General features: G+C 52.6%; 1 protein-coding gene and 1 long non-coding RNA gene across 2 annotated transcripts in view; one reads left to right on the top strand and one right to left on the bottom strand.

Annotated features, from left to right (window-relative positions):
* Nucleotides 1–8,629, top strand: part of JADE2 (jade family PHD finger 2) — an 80,935-nt gene extending 72,306 nt beyond the window's left edge. Inside the window, 2 exon segments of the mRNA XM_041119280.1 lie at nt 1,320–1,448; nt 3,994–8,629. Of these exon segments, the coding sequence (XP_040975214.1) occupies nt 1,320–1,448; nt 3,994–4,880 (1,016 nt within the window). The 3' untranslated portion in view covers nt 4,881–8,629.
* On the bottom strand, nt 7,992–10,639 carry LOC121232521. Its single transcript, XR_005931108.1, has 2 exons — nt 10,228–10,639; nt 7,992–10,093 (listed from the first exon to the last, which is right to left on the bottom strand). It is a non-coding gene; the product is annotated as an uncharacterized LOC121232521 (long non-coding RNA).
* Between the last annotated feature and the right edge of the window lie 11,064 nt (nt 10,640–21,703).

Raw genomic sequence — 21,703 nt, 5'->3', positions numbered from 1 at the left:
TGCAGTTATTTGGCAGGAACGTAGCAAATACCAATTTTGCTTTTGCTTTTCTTTCTTTCAGTGAGTCCTTTGGTCAGGAGGGGTTCCTGGCTTGGCAACCCCAGGACTGTAAATCCTCTGTTAATCCAGACTCAGGCAGGTGCAATGCGAATTCCCTCCCTTGCTCGCCCAGTACATTTCCACTGCCGCAGCGAGGGGAGAGCAGAGGTTATTCCTCTGACCCATCCAGTCCACGGCCTCTCTGCTGAGGCTGTTTGCAGGTCTGCTGCTGGCCGACACAATAAACCGATATCGTTTCTTAAAATTATTGCTCCGATAGCTGCACAGCTTGTGCAGGTTCAACTTATGGGCCAGACTGAAAAAAACGCATGTCATGCCTCCATTTCCATCAGCCACCCACATTTTGGTTTAAGGGCAATATCCTTCCCCCTCTGAAAATTAATAGAAGTTTTAGCATGCACTTCTGTGGGAGAACGACCTAACGGAGTAAGTAAAAACTGTTGAAGTATTTTGCTTGGCAATACAAGTCATACTTTTATAGGGTATTTGTCCTGTTTACCCAAGAGGAATAAATCCAGTAGAAGTTCAAAGTCATTTAGGAAGGACTGATTTTTAGCTGAGTGTCTACATAGCTAAGAGTTATATCCCTGGCTTTCTATAGGTGATGCTGGTCATCTTCCCTACTCCATTTACTTACGCTCAATACACTGCTTAATTTTTACAGCTTTGGGGTTTTTTCACCCCCGCACAGTATGAGTGCGAGCAGTTACTATTGCCGAAAGGTCAAATCAAATCAAGGTCTGCTTAAAAACTCTGCCGGTACCACTGCTGTCAAACTGGCTTTGCAGCTGAATCCCTCCAGGAGATGCTCTTGTCAGTGATGGGTGACACACCGCCGGGTTTAGAGGTCCCCTTGTCTCCTGGAAGGTGTCGGAGCAGGGTTCGGGGTTAATCCCTTCTGCTGCTCCCGCAGGTCCTCGCCCCAAAGCCCCGGTCCAGGAGGACACGTCGGTGGCTGCAGAGTCTCCAGCAAGTCCCCTGCCTTCAGTGGGACTGCTCCTGCGGCCACGTTAAGTTCATATCCAGGGCCCAAACCTCTTTTCTGTATAAACTACGGGATTCAGATCTTCTTAACATATAGAGACCTTAGCCTACAGTTGGCCAAAATCTGGCTGCTGTTCTCCCTTTGGCTTGAGAGTTGTTTTCAGGTCTGGTCCAGGTCTCCACTACAGGGGTGTGCCCCAGGGGAACTTGCTCACCGCAGCATCCCTGATGCCTCGTCTCACATGGAATTTTCCTTTTTTTCTAAAAAATGCCAGAACAAACTGGGAAGAAGACAAAGGGTAAGAAAAGTGACCCGAGAAGGAAAGGAAGAGATGGTAGAAAAAATAGTCCCGAGAAGAAAGAGAAAAGGAAATCAGTCAACGAAACTGTATTGGGACAACTGGGTAAGTCTGATTTTATGGGCGCAGAGTTGACCCGTGCCGCTGGAGGCTCCCTGTTTTGGGGAGCAGGGTTAAGAGTCCCGGCCCCTGATCCCTCCTGCACGTACACGGTGGAGTTACACCCGAGGCCGTGGGAACCTCCTCATCTCTCCCTTGCGAGCATCAGCCTGAATTACCGAGGTCCTACGGGAGAGACGGCGTCGGAGACGAGGTCCCTGGTGGGGCAGGGGGCATAAAATCCTCCCGCCGCAGCCCCAGGGCTTGCGCCCAGATTGAGAGACTGTGTTACAAAACCCGTGATGTGCTGCTGAAGCGTCATTTTGCTTTCTGGTGATAAAATCAGACTTACCCACCCCACAGTAGGGCTAATCCCCCGTATCTTCCGTGCTGTGTAGCGATGGTGAATACAGCACGTGGGCTCTGCATTTTCATGGCATATACTGGCCAGGACTGTGCGGTCGCGCTGGTTGTGCTGGCGGTCCGGGAGCATCCAGGAGACGGGCACAAAGCACGGCTGATCGCTTGAATTTGCTCGGGGAGGGGGGCGAGGAGATGCAGGCTGGCTCTGCGGATGCTTCATCCAGCTCTTCCCCATCAGCTACAACCTACCGCTGCTCAGCAGCAGTCGAGGCTGGGGGGCGGGGAGTAAAAAAAACAGAAAAAGGTCTTTTTTTGACGAGATCTTTGACAACCGCATGGCGTTTTTACACGGAATTGGGTTTTTGTTCGATTTCCTCTGGCGCCGTCACCTCTGCCAGCATGCAGGGCAGGAGGTGATGAGTTCACACGTGCTCAGCTGTCCCGCGGGTGCACAGGGGACGCACCGGTCCCGTGGGGCTCCCGGACAGTCTGGGGGTGCTATAAAAGCCTCCTGGGGGTACAGAGAGTTTCTGTGGGAGGTCTGGGGGCCTGGGCCACCCTGCCTTGCTCTGCTTTGCCCATTGCTCGCCCCGACTCTGCTGCTTTCTGTTCACCTCAAAGCTGTTGGGTTTTAGGCAGGAGCCCCTTTGGAAACAGGGCTTTTGCGCTCATCCTGTTTCTGCCAAAGAAACCTTGGATTTCCTGGGGCAAATTCCGCCAAATGATGGAGGGCTGGGGCATGTCTGAGAAAAGCTGCACTGCTGCGAGCCTGGGAAGGCAGGCAGCCAACCCAGAGCTTCACCAGGGTCTTGTAAGCTCCTGGATTTTGTTAAGGGCTTGAAGCATCACTTGGGGCTGCAGTCATCAGAGAAGGGCCGGGGAAAGGCGAGCTTGGCAGGGCCCTTGCCGGCAAGACCTTGGGCTGTTTGGCGCCTGGGTACCACGCGATGCCCTAAGCTCGTCCCTGCTCCTGCTTCCCCTGCCCTGCATTGGGCTGGTGCCAGGCTGGGGGGCTGTCTTCTCCAAAAGGACCGTGGTGACCTGCCAGGAGTTGCAGGACTGCCACCTTGACAGTGTCACCTCCGGGGGGGGGGGATCCAATCTGACCGACGTCCCCAGTGCCACCCTTGCGCAGCCCTGGCATCACGCAGGGTGTTTTGTTTGTGTCCCCCCCCCCGCCCCCCGCGATGGTCGCTCATCCACGCAGCGTGGAGGTGCGGGGGTCACGTCCCGAATCGCCGCTCACAGGGGAGGGTGATGCAAAGCTGCCATTGAGACCAGCAAACATTGCAGACGTGAGTCACCCTGCCCGTGCCGCTGCTCTTTCCCTCTTCTGTTGCTAGGCTGACTGCTTTAAAAGGAAAGCTCTTACCTGAAATCAAAAATCAAACCTAATTTTTCCTCCATCCATAAAACCAGCTCTGATGTTGAACCTGTGGGTTTCTGTTACGGGGATGAAAACTGCATGTGCTTGTGCAGACAGGTATGCGCCTTTCCAGTTGCTAATTAGACTCAGCCCAGCCCACGATGCTCGCTCTTGCTCTCGAGATAATCATTAGGAAGTTTTTCAGCTTTTTCCATTCCAGCCTGTCACCTCTGCTCCTCTTCTTCAGTTTTCACGCCTCTCGAGTGTTCGGAGATGTTCTCAGACCTGCCTCCCGCCCTCCCTGCCTTGGCACGCAGATTTAGCACCGGTCCCATCACCCCACTGGCCGCCTGGCTCCGGTGGTGGCCGGGCTTTGGGCAGCGCGTGGTGGCCCGGTGGCAACTGCTCCCTGGGGAAGCTGTCACCCCTCGCCTGGGCACAAGTCCCGCTCTGGTAGCAGTCACCAAATTTTTCGGCTTACACCTGGATCGCTTGTCTGCCGCCTTTGCACGGGAATGTATTTTCCACCCGTGCTGGAGTGGGTTGGGGCTCGGCATCTTTGCTCAGTTTAGATTTGGGGAGGTTCTCAGGGTGTTGGATGTGGGGGACCACTCGGGTTGTGGTGCTGTGGCCTCAGGGAACCCCAAATCCAGCATTAGTGCTGGAGTAAACCCTCTCCTGTGTCCTGATGTGGTGCATTATGGTCGACCTTCGGAGCGCGTCTCCGGTGCCGGGGAGTTTCGGTGAGGTTGGTGGTGATGTCAAAGGGCAGCGTGGCCGTTCCTGGCTTCTGAGGCAATCTTCCACTTTTGTTTTTCCCAGGCTTGTCAACCTCCTTCCCCATCGACGGGACTTTCTTCAACAGCTGGTTGGCGCAGTCGGTCCAGATCACCGCCGAGAACATGGCGATGAGCGAGTGGTCCCTCAACAATGCCCACCACGAGGACAGCACCCCCGGCCTCTCCGAGGAGCTCCTCCAGGACGAGGAGACCTTGCTGAGCTTCATGATGGACCATTCCCTCAGGTCCCCGTTCAAGCAGAGCGAGGCCACAAAGAAAGTGAAAAGCAGAACGAGAACGAACACTAAGAAAAAGCTGCCCAGGAGCAGCCCCCCCGCCGTGGGTGGGAGCCACCCAGAGAGCTCGGAGCCCTGGACTAACAACGCCAGCGACTTGTCGGATGATGCCGCCAAGCCCTTCGCTCCGGATTCCAGACCGAGCAAGTCGGAGAAGGGGACGGCGAAGCTTCCCACCGACCGCAAAGGGGCGGGCGAGGCGAAAAAGGCGGCCAAGAAAGGCTCTCTCCCGAAAGCCGGCGAACCTCAACCCCCGGCCGGGGCGAGGGGCTGCGTCGGCGAGGAGGAGGAGGAGGAGGGGGAGGAGGAAGAGGAGGAGGAGGAGGAGACGCCGCGCTGCGCTCAGCCGGAGCCCAGCCCCGCGGCCAAAGTGCCTGACTCCATAGGTAGCCCCAAAACCGTCGTGCGGTTCAAATTACCAAAGGAGAGCCGAGGGACTCGGAGGTCGCAGCCCCCCAAACCCGACGGCGCCGGCGGAGCTCCCTTGCGTCGTTTCGACGCCGAGACGGACGGCTACTTCTCCGACGCAGAGATGAGCGACTCGGACGGGGAGTCCCGCGGCGGCAGGGCGCAGCGGGGCCAGCTGGATGCGGCCGGCGAGGACATCGTCAGGATGAGCATCCTGGCATCCTAACTCCTCCCGACCAACCACGCCGGCTCGACGAGGCCTCAACCCAGTTACAACTGCCATGTCCAATTTCTGCCTGGTATCATAGCGAGGGGGATTTTTAATATGTGTATATAGTTGGAAATTCGGCACTGTTGTCTTTCTCTTCTCTATACGCCTGAGATACAGCTTCAGCTTCACCGACATCGATGACCGTGACAGTAGTGGTCCCTCCCCGGCTCCCGGCCGGACCCCGCTTCCCGGGAACACGAGCTGCCGGCGCCCGGCGGGACCGATGCCGAGGGTGCCGAGAGGGCGGAGGGTGCCGGTACCCGTGCTTTCTGCAGGGATGACAGTTTAATTCATGGGCATTATTTAACGAGGGGCAGATTTCTGCCCGGGACGGTTGCCCCCGGAGCAGGGAGCGAGCGGAGGGTACGGTAGCGGCCAGCTGCGGGAGGGGAGATACCCGCCTGTGTGCGCGTATACGAGGAAGCAAAATAAGCGATACTAAAATAAATAATGACTAAAGCACAAAAAGCTTGTTGGAGGAAAGCGCTTGGGGTGGAAGAGAGCAACGTTACGTTTCTATTTTTAGAAAAAAAACCCAAACCTCCGTCGTTATTTTTCCCCTCACCTTTCCATCTGGTCGGGATCCGTCCAGGGGCCAGGATGCAGAATTTCTCCCTGTCCCTGCCCTGTGGGTCGACCCCGTGGAGGTTGTCAGAAAAACTGAAGTGATTTACTCAGGTGAATTGGTCAGCTGTTAGCGAGCTGGAAAATGGAAATGCGGGGCAGGACGGAGGAGAAAAGCATCCTTTAAAAACACCGTGGGGAGTCGGGGTTGGTTTAACCTGGGAGGTTGAGTGAAGTTTTTCTGCCCGTGCTTCTCTCCGATGGCTGCCATGGTCCCACCGTGCCGGGGCGGCACGTTTGAAATCCCCTTTGCACAACGAAACGCTTGGCCCCGAGGCCAAACGTACCGTCACCGAGGGGAAATGGAAACGCTTGCCTTCACCATTTTGTTTCCCTACTAAACGCTACAGTGGAAATGGTGAATTTATTCCTCCCCATCCTTTTTTTTTTTATTCCTTAAATCCTGGTTACAAGCTGTTGACTTGTTGCGGGAGGGTGATTCACAGAAGCTGACATTATAAATATTACAATAATTTAATGCATAAAATGTCCCCAGTAAGCCTTAAATGTTGTTTAAAAGCCCATGTTACCTACAAGTCAGGCGAATTTCCATGTTTGCACTTAATTGCACCATTACTTCGGTTTTGGCTTCAAAGGTCACAGTTAAGTCGTGCTACGTGTTTTATTGGAGTGACCCCAGTGTGAGCTCAGGGAACAAAAAAAAAAAGGAATTCACTGAAACTTTTGTTGTTGTTGTTTTTTAAAAATAAAAAATGTTTAAAAAAAAAACTAAAAAAAAAAAAACCAAACCTGGGACACTTCTGCAACCGGTTAAACCCATCACTAAACAAAAACACCTTGCAATTGTCAAACCAATCAGTCAAATAATTTTGTGGATGCCAAAGAATATTTTGACAGTCAAGCAGCACAGCCAGAAACCGGAAACTTGTCATTTTGAAAAAATTGGAAGTTATTTAGCAACAAAGGACTAAAGACACACTCATAACACACTGCTGCGGCGTTAGGTTCCAAGCTTGCTCCGAGGGATGCTGCTGCTCCGAGACCGCATCCTGCCGTTTTGATTTCCGATGCTTTTTGCTCATTTCACTGTGAGCTTTCTTTTGAAACTCTGAGACTCCTTCAACTGATGTTTTAGAGTAGATCATCTTTATCAGCCTTCCAAAGTCCTTATTAGTGATAAAACTGCAGCAAAGATAAGCGATGACAGCCTAGCTCATCCCAGGCATGGCGAGCGGCGGGGGCTTCGGGTCGGATGCTGAGCGCCTGCACCCAGCCCTGGCTAAGCCCAACACTAACCCGGCTGAGACTGACCATGCCTGGGGAGGAATCTTCCTCCGGTGGGAAAAATGTTACACGTGTTATTAGCAGGAAAAAAAAAAAGCGAAAACACAAACAAAACCAGAAAATCAACAAAACGGGAACCACCTTTGTTATAAATTAGCATAATCCATTGAGGTTGGAAATGAAAATCTGCTCATTAATTAAGGCTCAGTATGTTCAGATAATGTTAAATACAGTAAATAGGACTTAGTTTATCTTATCAGGCTTGCTAGCTTTAGCTACAGTATCCTAGTATAAGAGTCATAACAATAATCAATATGCTGCCTTTTAATGAATCTTGCTTCCGTGTGCTTCACTCAATTATGGTTAAAAAAAAAAAAGCAATCCACAAATCTCACTGTACACAGCTCCATTCATCAGCTTCTGCACTACTTGTCTTCTCAGTACAGGAAAGCAAAAAGGGGGGAGACTTTAAAGAACAACCAACCCGGCGCCGCCAGCACCAGGCAATAAAACAGTTTGAAACACTCCCAAAACGTCAGGCATCTTATTTTGCCATCGGGAGACGGCGTTTAGGTGGGGAAAGCTGCGGGGGGCTGGTGGGGCATGTCAAACGCGGGGAGAAGAACGGGGCGGGGGGGATAGAGAGGAGAAAAGGGGCTCGCGTGAGCGGGGGGGGCTGCGCGGGGGCTGGACCGCAGCAGGACGGCTGCGGCCATCCCGGCGCATCCCCTGCGCGGAGCATCCTCGCCACTGCCTCCGAGCAGGGGAGCCTGGCGTTCAGGAGAGAAAATGCACAAGGCAAATATTTTTGATGTTACTGTAAATGTATTTTGAAATGAATAGAAAGAAAATAAAATAAAAGGGTTTATTTTAGTAGAGAAATGTTGTCTTTTAAGATGTATAAACTGCAGGAATCGACATTTGCACTGTAAGAGCACCCGTTTCCTTGGAGAAGCAGCAGCGGTTGCAGTTGAGATGAGGATGCAAATAGCATCGTGCCCTGATCATGGAGCACAGCCCCAATGTCAACCCCAGCCCCGATGGCTGCGGGAGTTTCCCGAGGACAGCTCCGATTCCCCACACCCATTTTTAAATTTTTTTTTTTTTTTTTTTTTTTTTTTTTTTCCCCTTTTTTTTTTTTTGCTTGCACCTATAGTATGAGATTGGGATGCCTGCTGTCCCACGGAGCTCGCCCCGAGGCGGGGTGCAGGAGGGAGCTGGGAGGCGATAGCAGGATGCGGGAGCGGCCACCAGTGGGAAGATGCTGCCGCAGGGCGTGAGGTTTGGTTGTTCTTTAAGGAAATCCCCCCACAGTTTGCGCCATTCCACACACAAAACAGACCCACTTCACATCAGTTACAGGAAACGATATGAATGTCGCAGGAGGAGAAACCCTTCTGTTTTCTTTGTTTCAAAGAACGTGATGTGCCATTTGTTAATATAAAAGAGAAATATTGAAAATATATTGAAAAGAGCAATTTTAAATTATTTTTGGCTTATGTTGCAATATTTATTTTCTTGTATTAGAAATTCCTTTGTAGAGAAAAAATGTATTTTTCATTAATGCAAAAACCTATTTCTCCTTTTTGTACATTTTCCATGTTAGTTAATCCTTAAAGCAATATAATGTTATCAAACTCGTTCTGTGTGAGACTGTATTATGCATGCTATTTGTGTTGCCTTGGAATAGCTCTGTCTGCCATTATTTTCATCCTGTTTAGATACAGTGTATGCTTTAATACACATTGGGACCATGGCCCATTGCTTATGAAAAAACCCTTTGCATTCCTCAGTGTGTTGGCAAATGCAGTCAATAAAGCAGTGTTTTCTGTGTACCTCTGTGTCGGTGTAGTGAGCAAGGTCACACAGAGCAAATTTACCCAGGGACCAGAGGGCCCGTCGGAGCATCCCAAGGGATGCAGCTCTGTGCGTGGGGATGCGGAGCTGGTCTGGCCCTGCTGATGCAGCCACTGTCTGCCCCTGAACAGCAAATTTCCGAATTTCCATTACATTTCCATTTACTTTTCTGTTGCCAGCCAGCAGTGATCCCATGAGGAGCGCAGCTGGAGACATTTGTCACAGCTGGAGGGGAGACCCCAAGCACGAGGGTGCTCACAAAAGTCCCCCGTGCCTGAAAGTTTCTGTCATTCAAGGTAACCACCCTTCTCCTGGAGATTTTAATCTTATTTTGCAGATCTGGAGCAAAACACGCAGGGGAAGCCCCGCTGCGAGACGGCAGGTTCGGAGGAGCAGCCTCTTGCGCCAAGAGCTGGCGTAACAGGCGGGGAAACACGCTGTTGTATTTGCTATTCATGGGAGTGAAAGCAAGCTGTGAAATCCAAAATACTACAGCAATGTGTTGCTGTTCGTTAAGAGGCTGCTTGTTATCCTGCTGATGGGGGTTGCGGGCAGGCGGGCGCCGGGGCTTGCCCCTCCGTCGCACCTCCACCTGCCGAGGGGGGGGACAGGCAGGGCTCATCCAGACAGCTTGAAAAACCATCGCTGCTGAAGGAAAATGAGATATTTACTAGACATACTTTGTTCAATTTATTACCAAAGTGATTGATGAGGGAAATCACGGGGCACGGTGGAGACGACGCTAAAACCATCAGTCTGAGATGGGTCTTCTGGGGGGGGGGGGTGCGGGGAAGAAGAAAAGAAAATCCGCCTTTAAACTACCACTGCCTTATATTTTGCTATTAAATGAAAAGGTAAAGGATCAGTTTATTGCAAACTAAGGATTTTATTGCTAAGCTGTGTTATTGCTCGCAGCTCTTGAGGCATCCCAGTGATGAACTCGAACTCCTGGCCAGTCCATGTGGCCCCACAGTGCAGGCACGATGCCTGCAGCATCATGCATGAACCCGTCTGTCCAAAAGTGGTTCAAGAATCATCTTCTATAATAAGTTTTTTGCCTGTTCTAGGCAGGGAGATATTAAAGAGTTCGATTTCATAAAGCAGGGAGCGAGGCCAGCCTGCCATGCTCCTGGTTTAAGAAAACCCCTTTGGTTTGATTCCCTGATGCCCCTGGCCCTGGGATACTCCCAAAATGTCTGAGAGAAGATGACACACAGCCCAGCCAGGCCTCGAGGGTCTGATGCTGAGAAACATGGGGCAACAGCCATACCAACCGGTAAGGATTTTGTCTCCAAAATATCTGAGTGTCATGGAAGAGAGAGCTAGCCAAATTCCTGGGAAGATGCATCCCTGCCTCTGGCACCTGTGTTAGACCAGAGATGGCTGAGATGGTCTGGCCAGATGTATCGTGGGAATGGGCATGGGAAATGGAACCCAAATGCCTGGAAGGAAAGGAAGAAAGAAGAAAATTTGGGGCAGCTAAAAGGACTACATCACCTCTGTACATCCCCTCCTTTCCCAGAGAGCCCATTTCACAGGAGAGACGATAACCGAGATGACAACGAAACCCACTCACCAAGAATAGCTCGGCTCCTTAATTCTGGCATCCTTCTGTTTAGGCAAACACCTTCTAAACCACCAGCTGGCTCTCACAGGAGCGAGGTGCAGCGGGGAGCTCCGCCAGGACAGGACCCAAACCCGGGCAGCATCCCCACTGCCCATCACCATCACCAGGTGAGAGCCACCAGCACCGGTCCCCGAGCCACCAGCCGCGAGGGTCACTGCTGTTCCTTCAGGCATCCAACAAAGCAGGGACACTGGGGGGTCCACCAGGAGCACCACATCATCCTTCTCCTACAGCCCAGCCTGAGAAATAGTTCCCCAATAAAGTTAGAAAAAGCCATTCTTATTAAAAAATATATATTTATAGCCACTTATAGCACATGGGGTTTCCCTGTGTTGCTTTCTTGGGGTTTGCCTATAGTACCCTTGTCACAGATGGTGCTGAATGCCTCGATCTGGAGTGAGCAGGTGAAGAATCCTTTCAGTTTAATTGCAAAATAAATGTTAGGCTATCCCCTATATATTTTGCATAAGGATTGCAAGTGCCACCATAAATACTAATGGGGCAAATATGCCCCTGTGTCAGTAAATCATGGGCAACGGATGTGAAAATGAATTAGTTTCCTTTCAACTTATCCTGAAAGAATTGCAGTAAGATCTTGTTTTATTGTGTTTGATTAAGTGCTAGTGGTATAACATAATTTCCCCAAACCATTAAAAATGCTGGTGCTGTACTTCTGCGTAAATGCCTCTAATGTGATGAGAGTGTATTTAATATTTACTCTTCCAAAGTTAATACATTTAGGGGAGACATTTTGTGTGCTAAAAATAGTTCCTTGGTCTTGGATTTCCATGTAGGGCTGTGAAATGATGTGTCTGCTCTGATTGCAACAGATGAATAAGAAAAAAAACCCCTCTAAAAAAATAAACAAACCTATGACTAACCCACAAAACAAGGGAAAAATCCTGCTCTAGCCAGCGCTGACCCTGGCTGAACCAGCCGGGTTTCACAAGCGCTGCCACTGCCTTGACGTCTTGCCCGTCCCAAGCTCCACTTGACAAACTCATTCCCTGTTCATTTAATGCACAAGCTAAAAATAGGCTGGTGCGTGCGGCGTGGAGGGTTTAACCAGGCACCTTGCTCGTAGAGGATTAGCACGGGGCAGTAGGAGCGATGAGGTGGGGCTGGTTTTGCTTGCGGGCAGCTCTTTGTGCTCCTGTGACGGCCCCGTACGCCGGAGATCATCGACGGAGTCGTGGTGGGGAGTGCTCGGCCCCCAGCCAAGCGGTTTTGGGGGCACAGGGTGAGCCCACGTATCCATCCCTCATCCCTGAGAGGGTGCTGATCCCGGACCTTGTCTGCACAGGGGTATAAAACATGTAAATAACAACCAATTCATAGGAGAATTAGAAGGCGGTAGGAGGAATATAGCTCCTTCCAAAAAGTCGGGAGTCAGGTGCTGGGGGTGTTGTTCGTGCTGTGGCTGCCCTGAGAAATGGGCCCTGGGGGTGTCCGTGAGCTCTGCTGATGCGTGCAGTGGTGGGATGGAGTTTCCCAAAGTGGTGGGATGGCATTTCCCAGCCAAACCCACTCTGCTGAGTGTCAGACGCAGTGGTTTTGCTCGGAAGTAGCTGCTGTACATTCAGATGTAATAAAGATTAAACTAATTGACTGCCTGTGCTTGTATTTTAAGTGGTGCTTTATAATGCTGACACTGAACACTAGGAGAAAATGCAGAGGTTAAAATACTGCTGTTACAGCTTGGTCATTAGCAGCCCTGCAATGAGCTTGAAATGGTCTGATCAATGAAATGGAGTTTTTCCTGGGAGGCAGGCAGGTCAAAGAGCAAAATAACACATCTGCGGCCATAACTCCTGGGAAAATGATTCTCAGGAGGAAGATGCTGTGTTTGTTTAGGACGCTGCTGCCATCAGAGCGGGACACCGGCCATCCTCACGGGTCTGGACCTGCCACGTGCTCTGCCTCCGTCCAAGCATCCCCCTGCGCAGGCTGGAGCGCTACGAGCAGCTCCAGGCACCCTGCAAGTGAGAGAATTCCCTGCGGAAAACAAGGGACCGAAACCGCTTCCAAGAACGCGCAGCTAAAAATAGGTGTTTGTTGTATGGGATACCACAAATAACACTCACGCTGCGCAGAGGGACCGGCAGGCGGGGGATAAATTCCTGCCCTTAATAAGCAAGCAGGATCAATAAAGCATTTCTAAAAGAGGGAAATCGGCAATTTTCGCAGCTCCAGCTTTAAAATGACTAAGTGTAGGGGATAAAGCATAGCAGCAAGGATGCCGGTCCGTGTGCCGTGCATTCCCAAAGCAGCTTGAGCCAGGTGCCATCCCGGGGGACACGGGAGTCCCTGACACCCAGTGAGACCAGCACACAGACCTGGGGTGGGCCAGTCCCTCTGAAGGGCTGCTTCTGGAGTCCCGTGGGGAATGACCTGGTTCCAATCAGCTTTTTAAATCCACCATGCAGAGAGCACCCTCCGGAGCAGCGCAGAGCCAAGCAGCATCGCTGCATGGCCAGAGGCAGGTCAGGGACATGCAGCCCCGGTGCCCTGAGCATCACCTCCTCGGCACCAGCTCTTCTCTAGCAGCAAAAGGCACCCATGCCTGATTTTTTTAGGATTTCTGAGGCGCGGGGGGTGTCAAGGCACAGTCAGCCACAGGGCAGCAGTGCCGCCGTTTATCGGCATGGCAAGAGCCAGATGTGTGGCAGGCCGTGAGGACTTTGGTCACTTCTCCGATCTGAAGCCTGCGAGTATCTCCCCAGTCCTCTGCATGTGCTAGACAACATCTATAAAACTGGCTTGTATAAATACACCGGGAGGAAGAAGCACTATAAATAGCCGAGCTCCAGGAGCGCGGGCTGGGAGCGGCGTGGGCATGGGATGGCACCGGCACAGCTGGAGCCGAAAGCGTGCCGAGAGCGGCCGTGCCTCCCCCGGACCAACAGCAAAGGCAGCCACCTCTCAAAATCCCACCAGCCCACCTGCCAGGCGTGTGTGGTATTTTCCATCCCGAGCTTTAGAAAATAGTCAGTGATGATGAAGTAACTGCCCCACCTGACACCAAGGGAGATGTCACTGCCGCCTCCGGCCCACAGCTGTCTTCTGTGGCTGGAAAACATGACCTGAACTTTGAAACTCGGCAAATCTGGTTCTCCCAGCCCTACAAGGGGGAGCAGCTCCGGTGGGAAATACCCTGTGAAGGTATTTCCATCCAGCTCCCTTCCATCCAGCAAAGGCGAAGCTGGATGGAAGGGAGCGGGGACACTGCTGATTTGGGAGCAACCGGTCACCAGCAAGTGTTATAGCAGTAACTAAACAGAGTTATCACTTGAAGACACCCTCAAGGTGGGAAAAGACTTAACTGCAGTGCTGACAGCTTCTTCTCAGCATCAGTGAGTGGTTGCAGGCAAACCGAAAATCTCTTCGGAGCGTGAAGTGTTCCCGCGGTGCCTAGCAAGAGCCGAGCGGGAGGTGGCTGCTCGGGCCATCACCTTCTCCAAGGAAGAGGGAGATGCTTCAGGAGGGTGCTGGGGAAAAGCCCCCGAGCAGCACCGGCAGCAACCGCGCTGGGTCAGGAGCAGCAGAGCTGCCTGGGTGCTCGGCACAGCACCGACAGCCCGGCACAGCATCCCGCATCCCCTGGAAAGCCCAGCTACGGTGCAAACCTGACCCACTGCACGGTCCCTCAGTGGGGATTGCAAATGTCTGACGAGTAACTTTCCTGTAAAGTCATTTATTCAGCCTGTCCCTTGCAAACTTCCTCTGCTGAACGGCTTGCTGAACGCTGCTGGGAGCAAGGCAAGGAGCAGAGATCAGCCCTAAACCTCAGAGGGATGATCTTCTCTCTAAGCGTGGTCGGGCTGAGCTCTACACACTTTCCAGCATTTTAAGAGACAGTTAAATTAGCTTAACTATCTCAGGCCTTTCAAAGTTTCCCAAGTTGAGCAGGGATGCAAACCCCACAGTTACTGTACATTGTGTTGTTCTTGTTCTCACAGATTTTGTTGTCTTTTACCTAATATTTAGATGTTGAGTGATTCCTTATTTAACCACACCATCTTATCTGTGCAATACAAATCTGCAGCTGTGACATTTCAGGGTTATTGCCTTTGCAGCATCTGTAATAACAGAAGGATGAAAAATGTCAACATGCATATGGGACAAGGCAAATATGCACTGAGTATTCCGGCTTGTTCTACATGGAGAGAAAAGATAATGGATTGTTTCCCATGTGACGAGTATAGCAGCTGCAAGGGGAAAAAAAGGTTGGCTCTGGGTGTTTTTATTGCTCTAGCTCTCCCTGCCCACCTCCCCTCTGGGTCTCGGCAGCGTCTCAGCAGGAAAGCTGGAAAAGAGCCCGTTAAATGCAGGGCACAATACGCCAAACCACCAGGAAACCCAGCAAAGTCTGTGTTGAAATGTCCCTTTTGCAGCTCTGCTTGCAAGGTTGCATTGGATTTGGTAGTAAGTAACAGGAGAGTAAAGGTAAACTGCTCAGCTTTCATGGTGGTTTTCTCTGAACGTCTTCAAAGAGATGGCAGATTTTGGCTACGGTGTCTTAAAAGCAAAATTAAATGTAATTTTGAAGACTGTAAACTTCACCAAGAGGATTGTTTTGGACTGGAAGAGGGTGTGCAGCACCAGGGTTGCTCAGAAGTAGGACGGGTGCATTTGCAGCTCCTGGCAGAAACACCTAATGCCCTGATAGTCAGCAAAACTAAAACAGAGTCTGGACAAGATGCTGAAAAATGTTTATTCCTTCACTTCGGGGGAAATAAGCTGGATAAATCAGTATTTTTTCCCCCTTTCTTTCCTCTGGTTTTTGTTCAGCACTGATGATGCCGGTTTCTGCCAGCGGTTCTGCTTTCCTTTCTGGGTGCAGAGGGAAGAGGCCAGCGCACCCAACGGGAGAACACGTCCCCTTCGGGATAGATGGTTCATCACCAGCACAACCCCATCTGCACCGTAAGCCCGGCTCCTCCGGGACCACGCGCAAGCGAAGATGGCAGGACGCAGCGCTGGTGCCTGTTGTATGAATTGCAGTGGGGACTCTGGTTTTTTTCCAAACTCCTGGCACCTGGGGACTGCTAATCTGCAGGGAGTGCTCTGGGCCTGGCTGCTTTTATGGACTGCATAGAGTAAGAGCAGATTTATTTCCCGAATGAAATATTAACCTCAGTGTAACTCACTGCTTTCTAACAGGGGGACTCGGGATGCCATTTACTGGCCTATGAGACTGCTCACTAGCTTTTTTTAATACTTTCATAAAATCTTTGGCATAGCTAAGGATTCCCATCTCCTTACAATTAAGTGGACAACACCGCCTGCTTGAGCAAACAGAATTACCTTACACTAATGAATGTGTGGCTGAGCGAGCCCAAGGGCAGCGCTGCCTGCTAGCCAGAAGGAAACGTGTTTGGACCTTCGCAAAAATCCCATTTCGGCTGATTTCCCAGCCGAAGGTAGTGTTTGCTGGCTGCTGAAGAAGAGAGGGGATGCCGGGGGCTGGCAGCAGTGAACTCATCATGCATTTACAAACTCATTTTGCATTTTTGGTTTTTGTATGTATCAATGAAAGGGATTTGTTGGAAATGAGGGAATTGGGGCACAGGGAAAGGTTTGCTAACTGGGGCTTGTGTGGAGCTGGAGGGCTGTACCGCTGGGGTAAATAAGCAAGGAATTAGCTCCTTATTGAATGGCAGGAAAGAACCAGAAGTCAGTTCCCAGCAGTGACTGAAACATCTCCCAGACTCAGCCGTCGACTAAACCCAGCTCGAATGAGGTTTCGCAGCTCTCAAGGAAAGCGGCAGGAGCGGAGGTCTCACTGACAAAACATCTCCATCCCCTTCACTTTGCTTTTTGCCTTTCCCGGGAAGGCGCGTGGGGCCAGGGCTGTCCCCCCCTCCATGGGACATGGCACTCGGGTGCAGGGCTGTCCCCCCCGAGGACACTCCCTCGAGCTGGTACAAATGGAAACCTTACCGCAGGCAGCAGTTTCATCTACATTTTGCTCTGAGATTTTGAGTCATCCCAACCTGAAAGTCATAACGAAAGTCACGTCGGGGTGGAGGGAGGGGGGGGATGTGAAACACCGAAACCCGGGGGAGGCTTGCACCCTCACCCGGGAGCAGAGGGCAGCGGGGAGGCTGCAGAGGGCTGAGACCGGCTCATTGCCTCGCACCTCCGACAGTCAGTGCCCTCTGCTCCCAAGCCTGGCCTCCCACGGGTGCTGCAGCCCCTTTTAGGATGCTCTTGGACCTGATCCGGGCTAGAGGACTGACAGGCTCAGCTCCTCTGCAGAGGAATTTGTTTTTCATCCTGTGACACCGTCAAACGTAGACCTAAAGGAAAAGCCCGGACTGAAACGCTGCTGTGGCCGACCCAGTCCCAGCTCTGCTCCTCTAATGACTGGCCCAAATTCCCCAGCCTCCACGCTGGCTTTGCCCCACACGAGCACCCCGCGCAGCTGAGCCCTGCCGCAGCTCGGTGCAGCTCAGCAACACGGGGGGATGCCTGGCCCGTGCTCCGGCATGTGCAATTTTGACCCCAAATTATCAAGGCAGGGAACACTACATGTCCTTCCTAACCGAGACGAGGAGCCCGCGGTGCTGCCCGTCCCGGTCAGGGCTCAGCCCCTGCCTTTCCCTTCGCCAGTGCCATCGTCTCCCTTCGGCACAGTTTTGGCACCTTCACCTGGAGAAGGGGAGGGAGGGGAAGGCCTCGGTCGGCGACACCGAGAGCATCATCTTCCCCACGAAACGCATGAGTCATCTCCGCACCGCGCAGCCGGTGTCAGCCCGAGACACAGGATCCCAGCGCTCTGCCCACACGCTGCTGAAGAGAGCCAGCCAAAATCAGCGTGTTTGGCTTCCCGGCAGCACCCGGCCCCCTCCTTCCTTCCTTCCCCCGCCACCACTTTCAACAGCCACCAGCTCCGCTCGAAAAGATGCTGCTTTTCAGAAGACTACTTTTTTTTTTTTTTTTGCGGTTGATCTGGGCCAGCTGGCTTCAGAGAGGAAAAAAACTGGGCTCATCTCCTCTCTCCCCAAGCTACACGCGGCTCTCCAAGCAGTTTGTGTTGGGTCTGATGCGGCGGCGAGGGGATTTGCTCCAAGACAGCTTCTCCTCGCTGCCGCGCACACGCTCTGCGCTGGCAGCACAGCCCCGCTGAGCACCTTCCCACCCCAGCAGTGGGGATGGGGACAAGGACGGGGATGGGGGTGGATGGGGATGGATGGGGATGGGGACAGGGACCCCCCGAGGCACACCAGGATGCTCAGCATCGCTGCAGCCTGAGGACCGTCCTCTTCCCTGTGCTCTGTGCGCGCAGGGCTCTTTTGCTCAATGATGAAAATAGCATGAAGATGTTGCCGCAATAATTTTATGACTTCTCGAGTCTAATTTGATGGCAAAGTGGCACTCCAGCCCCACAGGCGGGTGATCGCGCTGCAGAGCGTGCCGGAGCCATTGCTGCTCCTCCAGATGACACTGGGTTGTCCCCATGCATCCATCCTGGTGGCTCACCACCCGGCAAGCCGGTGGGTGGGAGCTAGGCTGGACCTGGCAAAAGAAATCCATAAATAAATAAAACTCTCAGAAGCAGCAGCACTCGGCCTGTTTCAGGTAGTGTTTGCCCCAGCCCAGCCACTCCCCGGGATGGACGGGAGCCGGAGCGACCCAGAGGGATGCGGGGCTGTGCCCGGAGGAGCAGCTTTCACGGTAGCAGCGCGTGGGAATTGCTCTTTTCTGCAGGAATACGAGGCCCCAGCACTGGCAAAGGTCCTGAGGAACACCCCACCGGTGCGTGCTCTGGCCGGGGCACAGCCACCTCCGGGCAGACATCCCAGCAGCGGGGAAAACATTTTGGAGAAGTGCAATGCCACGGGGCTGGTTGGAAGCTGCTTGGGATCATACCGAGTGCCTGCAGAGCAGCTTCATGCCCCTGGGATAGCCCAGGAGCGGCTGCGGTGCCTGCTTGGGCAAGTGGAGAGGCAGCTCTGCCACAGCTCCCAGCTTCGGCACTTTTATCGAGCACCACATTAACCATTATTTCAGCAAACAATGCAGCAAACCGCAGGGGAAGGGTGGGGAGACACTGAAATTTGCAGGCTCTTGTTAGGTACAAATGCTGCTCAGCTGCATTGCACTTACTTACCCATGTGGTTTATGCAGAGAAATCACGCAAATAAATATAAAGCAGCACTTGCTGTAGAGAATGAGCGTAACCCGCCTGATGGGAGAAAAACCATCCCATTTCGGCTGCCCGGCAGCTGGGCCCCCCCTGGGAACTGCTGCATCCCCCGGTTCAGAGTCACGCAGCTCCAAAAGCACTTTGAGATCTTTTTTGGATGAAAGCCGTGGACAGCTCGAGCCAGAGGGAAATGGGTGCTTTCAAACAGAGGCTGAACTTCTTCTGGAAGTAATTGCAGGCACTCAGCACGTTGGAGCAGCAGGCACAGATGGAGGCTGGGAATAATACAGTAATAGCCCAAGCCTGAGCAGAAGGGGTTTCTATTTAAGTGTGATGCTTAAACTGTAAATTTCCCACAATAACCTGCAATACCTCTCTTTGGCTTTCCTTACGCAGATGTGAACCGCAATATGAAATGCCTTTAAAACACAAACACGGCCTAACACCTGTTCTAACGTTTCCTACGCCGCTCTTGCTGAGAGAAAAACAATAAAACAAAGCCGGATGGCACCAACAACCACCAAAAAGCAAAACTGTGGCAAAGCTGCCGGATTAAACAGCATCTTCTTACGCAGCTCCCACCTGCGGGCGCAGAAGCTTTTCAGGGTTTACGGCTGAGCATCCCACCAGCGCCAGCATCCGCATTTACCTGAAATTAAAAGATTTTTTAGCTTTACAAGAGTATCTTACAGGCACAACCGTATCGAATTTCTTATAGGAAAAACTATATTCATAGAATTTAAGGTTGAAAAATCCAATTCCACGTGGGAAGAGAGAGGCCTTGACCCACACCCTTTACTGTCACAACGTGTGGCATCAGCCATCGCCAAGGCTCAGCCTTGGGGTGCTCACAGCACAGCGGGGTCCCCGCACCCCGCGGCACGTGCTCATCCTGGACTGGGACCATCCTCTGAACCCTCCTTCCAAGGAAATATGATTTTGGAGGGCTACCAAGAAGCTGGGGTACACATTGCTGGTTTGAATAGTGGCATTTTTGCAAATATTTTTGCTTTTTGCTGGTATTCCTGGGTACTGGGAGCCCTCCTGCTGGGTGCTCGGGACCAGCGAGGGTGATGGAGGCTGAGGGTTTCCCCACCTCGGGCCAGGCAGGACCGCAGCGAGCCCGGCTCCGAGGACAGCCACCGCCTGCGCGCCGACAGCCCCGCGTCCTGCACAAATCTGCATTTTATGCTACAACAGATGAAGAACCACTGTTCTCGCAGCTGTCTGACATGAAAATTATTCCTTGGGAATTTTCTAGAGTGGGGAAGGGAAAAAGCCACCCAAATCCGGGCAGAACGCTGCAGAAGCCCAGTCTCCCACGCAGCCTCCACCACCCGGGCAGGACCCCTCTCCCCGATCCCCCCTTTTTCTTCCCGGGGTGCCAGCACCCACTCGCATCCTGCACGCTAGTGGTTTCTAACCAAAGGCCGCCGCAAACTAGACCGAGATCTCCAGCTCATTTTATGTTAGACAGTAAACAGACATAAGATGATCGCTTCAACTTAATTATATAATAATTAAGCCCTCATATTCCTGTCATCTGCAACTGTCAAAGGCAGTCTGTACGGGGCTGCTGCTCCTCTGGAAGAGCCGTCACTCATCGCTGCTAGCTTCTGAGAGGTGTCAAAATAAGGGTAATTTTGCCCGCAATGCCAGCTAACGGCTGTAAACAAGCGATCGTGCTTTGCTTCGGAGCTCTGCCGCGGAGCAGGGCCGCGGGGACGGAGAGGTCCCGCTCACCAGCAGCGTGGGATAACGTCCCGGGACAGCGCAGGGAGCGCGGCAGCCTCGGGTCCCGGCACGGCGTCCCCACGTCCCGGCGGTGGCACCGGCATTGCACCCCCATCAAGTGAAGTCACCTCCTTGCCTCGTGCGAGCAAGCTGTGGAAAACATATGTGTTTAAGCATGTTACTAGGAGAAATTAGAGACAAATCAGCATGGGCTTTTCCATGCAGGGGCAGAAAATGAAGGCTGAGGATGGAAATGCGGCTTCATTCACTGTGCACCCAGAAGAAGATGCAATTCCCCGCGGTGGAGCTGAGCACGGCACCCACTCGGGCACGTGCGGAGATTTGGATGGGCTCCCTCTCTGCCGGAGGAGACCACGTCCTCTCCCAGCTCCTCTGCTCACCGGGCCTGATCCTGCTCCCTCACTGCATCTTCCACGGCTGAACCGAACACGCTGTATTGTCCCCTCTCCCGGGAGAGCCGACAACCCCAGGAGGTCTCTGCATAAACCCAGGCTTTCTCCTTCCCCTTTGGCTGCCTCCCCTCCTGGCTGAGTCACGGAGCTCTCCGTGCATACGCGCACTACTGTAACTACTATTTTATTATTATTTAATTTTCACAAGCACCGTGTACAGCTTGCAAGGTTTCATTTAGGATTGCTCTGCTGCCCGTCAAAAATCCTGCCACCTTTGTGGTTTCTAAGCAAGTCATTACCATTGCTCCAGCAACACCCCATCAGCTAACAGGCAGGTGGAAAAGAATACCTCATTCAATTAAAGCAATGATTAATTTTTGCAGGAGAAGTATAATGACTTATATGGAGGGCTTCCCTCACGCTTAGCCGGTGCTGCTCCTGCGCACCCGCTTCTCTTTCTCACCCGTGGCCCAGCCATGCTTTAACAAATTCCTGATTAATCACCCTGGGAGGCAGCCGTGACTCATTGCCTTCTCCAGACAAGTGCCTCCCTCGGAGCCCGCTGACCTCTCCACCCCGCCTGCAGCCGACGCACCTTTTGGCTGGTCCTTGTCAACACGGTCTGATTTGTTTGGGTGAGCCTGGCACGGCACGCAGGAAAATAAAAAGAAAGAGTCACGGCGGCACGCTTGGCATGTGGCACCGTGCTCACCGGGACGTGCCAAGCGGTGCTAGCCGGGACCCGCAACCGAAAAATACTGTGAGACACCTTGATGCTGACCTTTGTCTTTTATCTGTTCCATCCGGAGAAGGGGATTTGGGATGGGGAGGCTGGAGGAGGGCTGGCTTATGGCACTGGCGAGCCTGGGGCAGCGGTGGTGCGATGCTGCTGGAAGTGGTGGCAGTGGGACGGAGATCCTGAGCGCTCCTTGGAGCTGGGTTTATCATCACCACGGAGCAGATCATACTCCACGTGCTGCTGGGGCACGAGCAGCCAACCCTGCCCCGAGTTGTCCCCGTGTCCCCACCGTGCTGAGCCCGCTCGTTTGGTGATGCCGCCCGAGGCTGACCCAGACAGCAGCCAGGCATCAACACGGGGGAGAGAAGAGAGATCCCCAAATGCAGG

Source organism: Aquila chrysaetos, chromosome 22 (assembly GCF_900496995.4).
Source record: "Aquila chrysaetos chrysaetos chromosome 22, bAquChr1.4, whole genome shotgun sequence".
Lineage (NCBI taxonomy): Eukaryota > Metazoa > Chordata > Aves > Accipitriformes > Accipitridae > Aquila > Aquila chrysaetos.
Note: the sequence above shows the minus strand (reverse complement) of the source record. Positions and strands in the feature narration are given on the sequence as shown.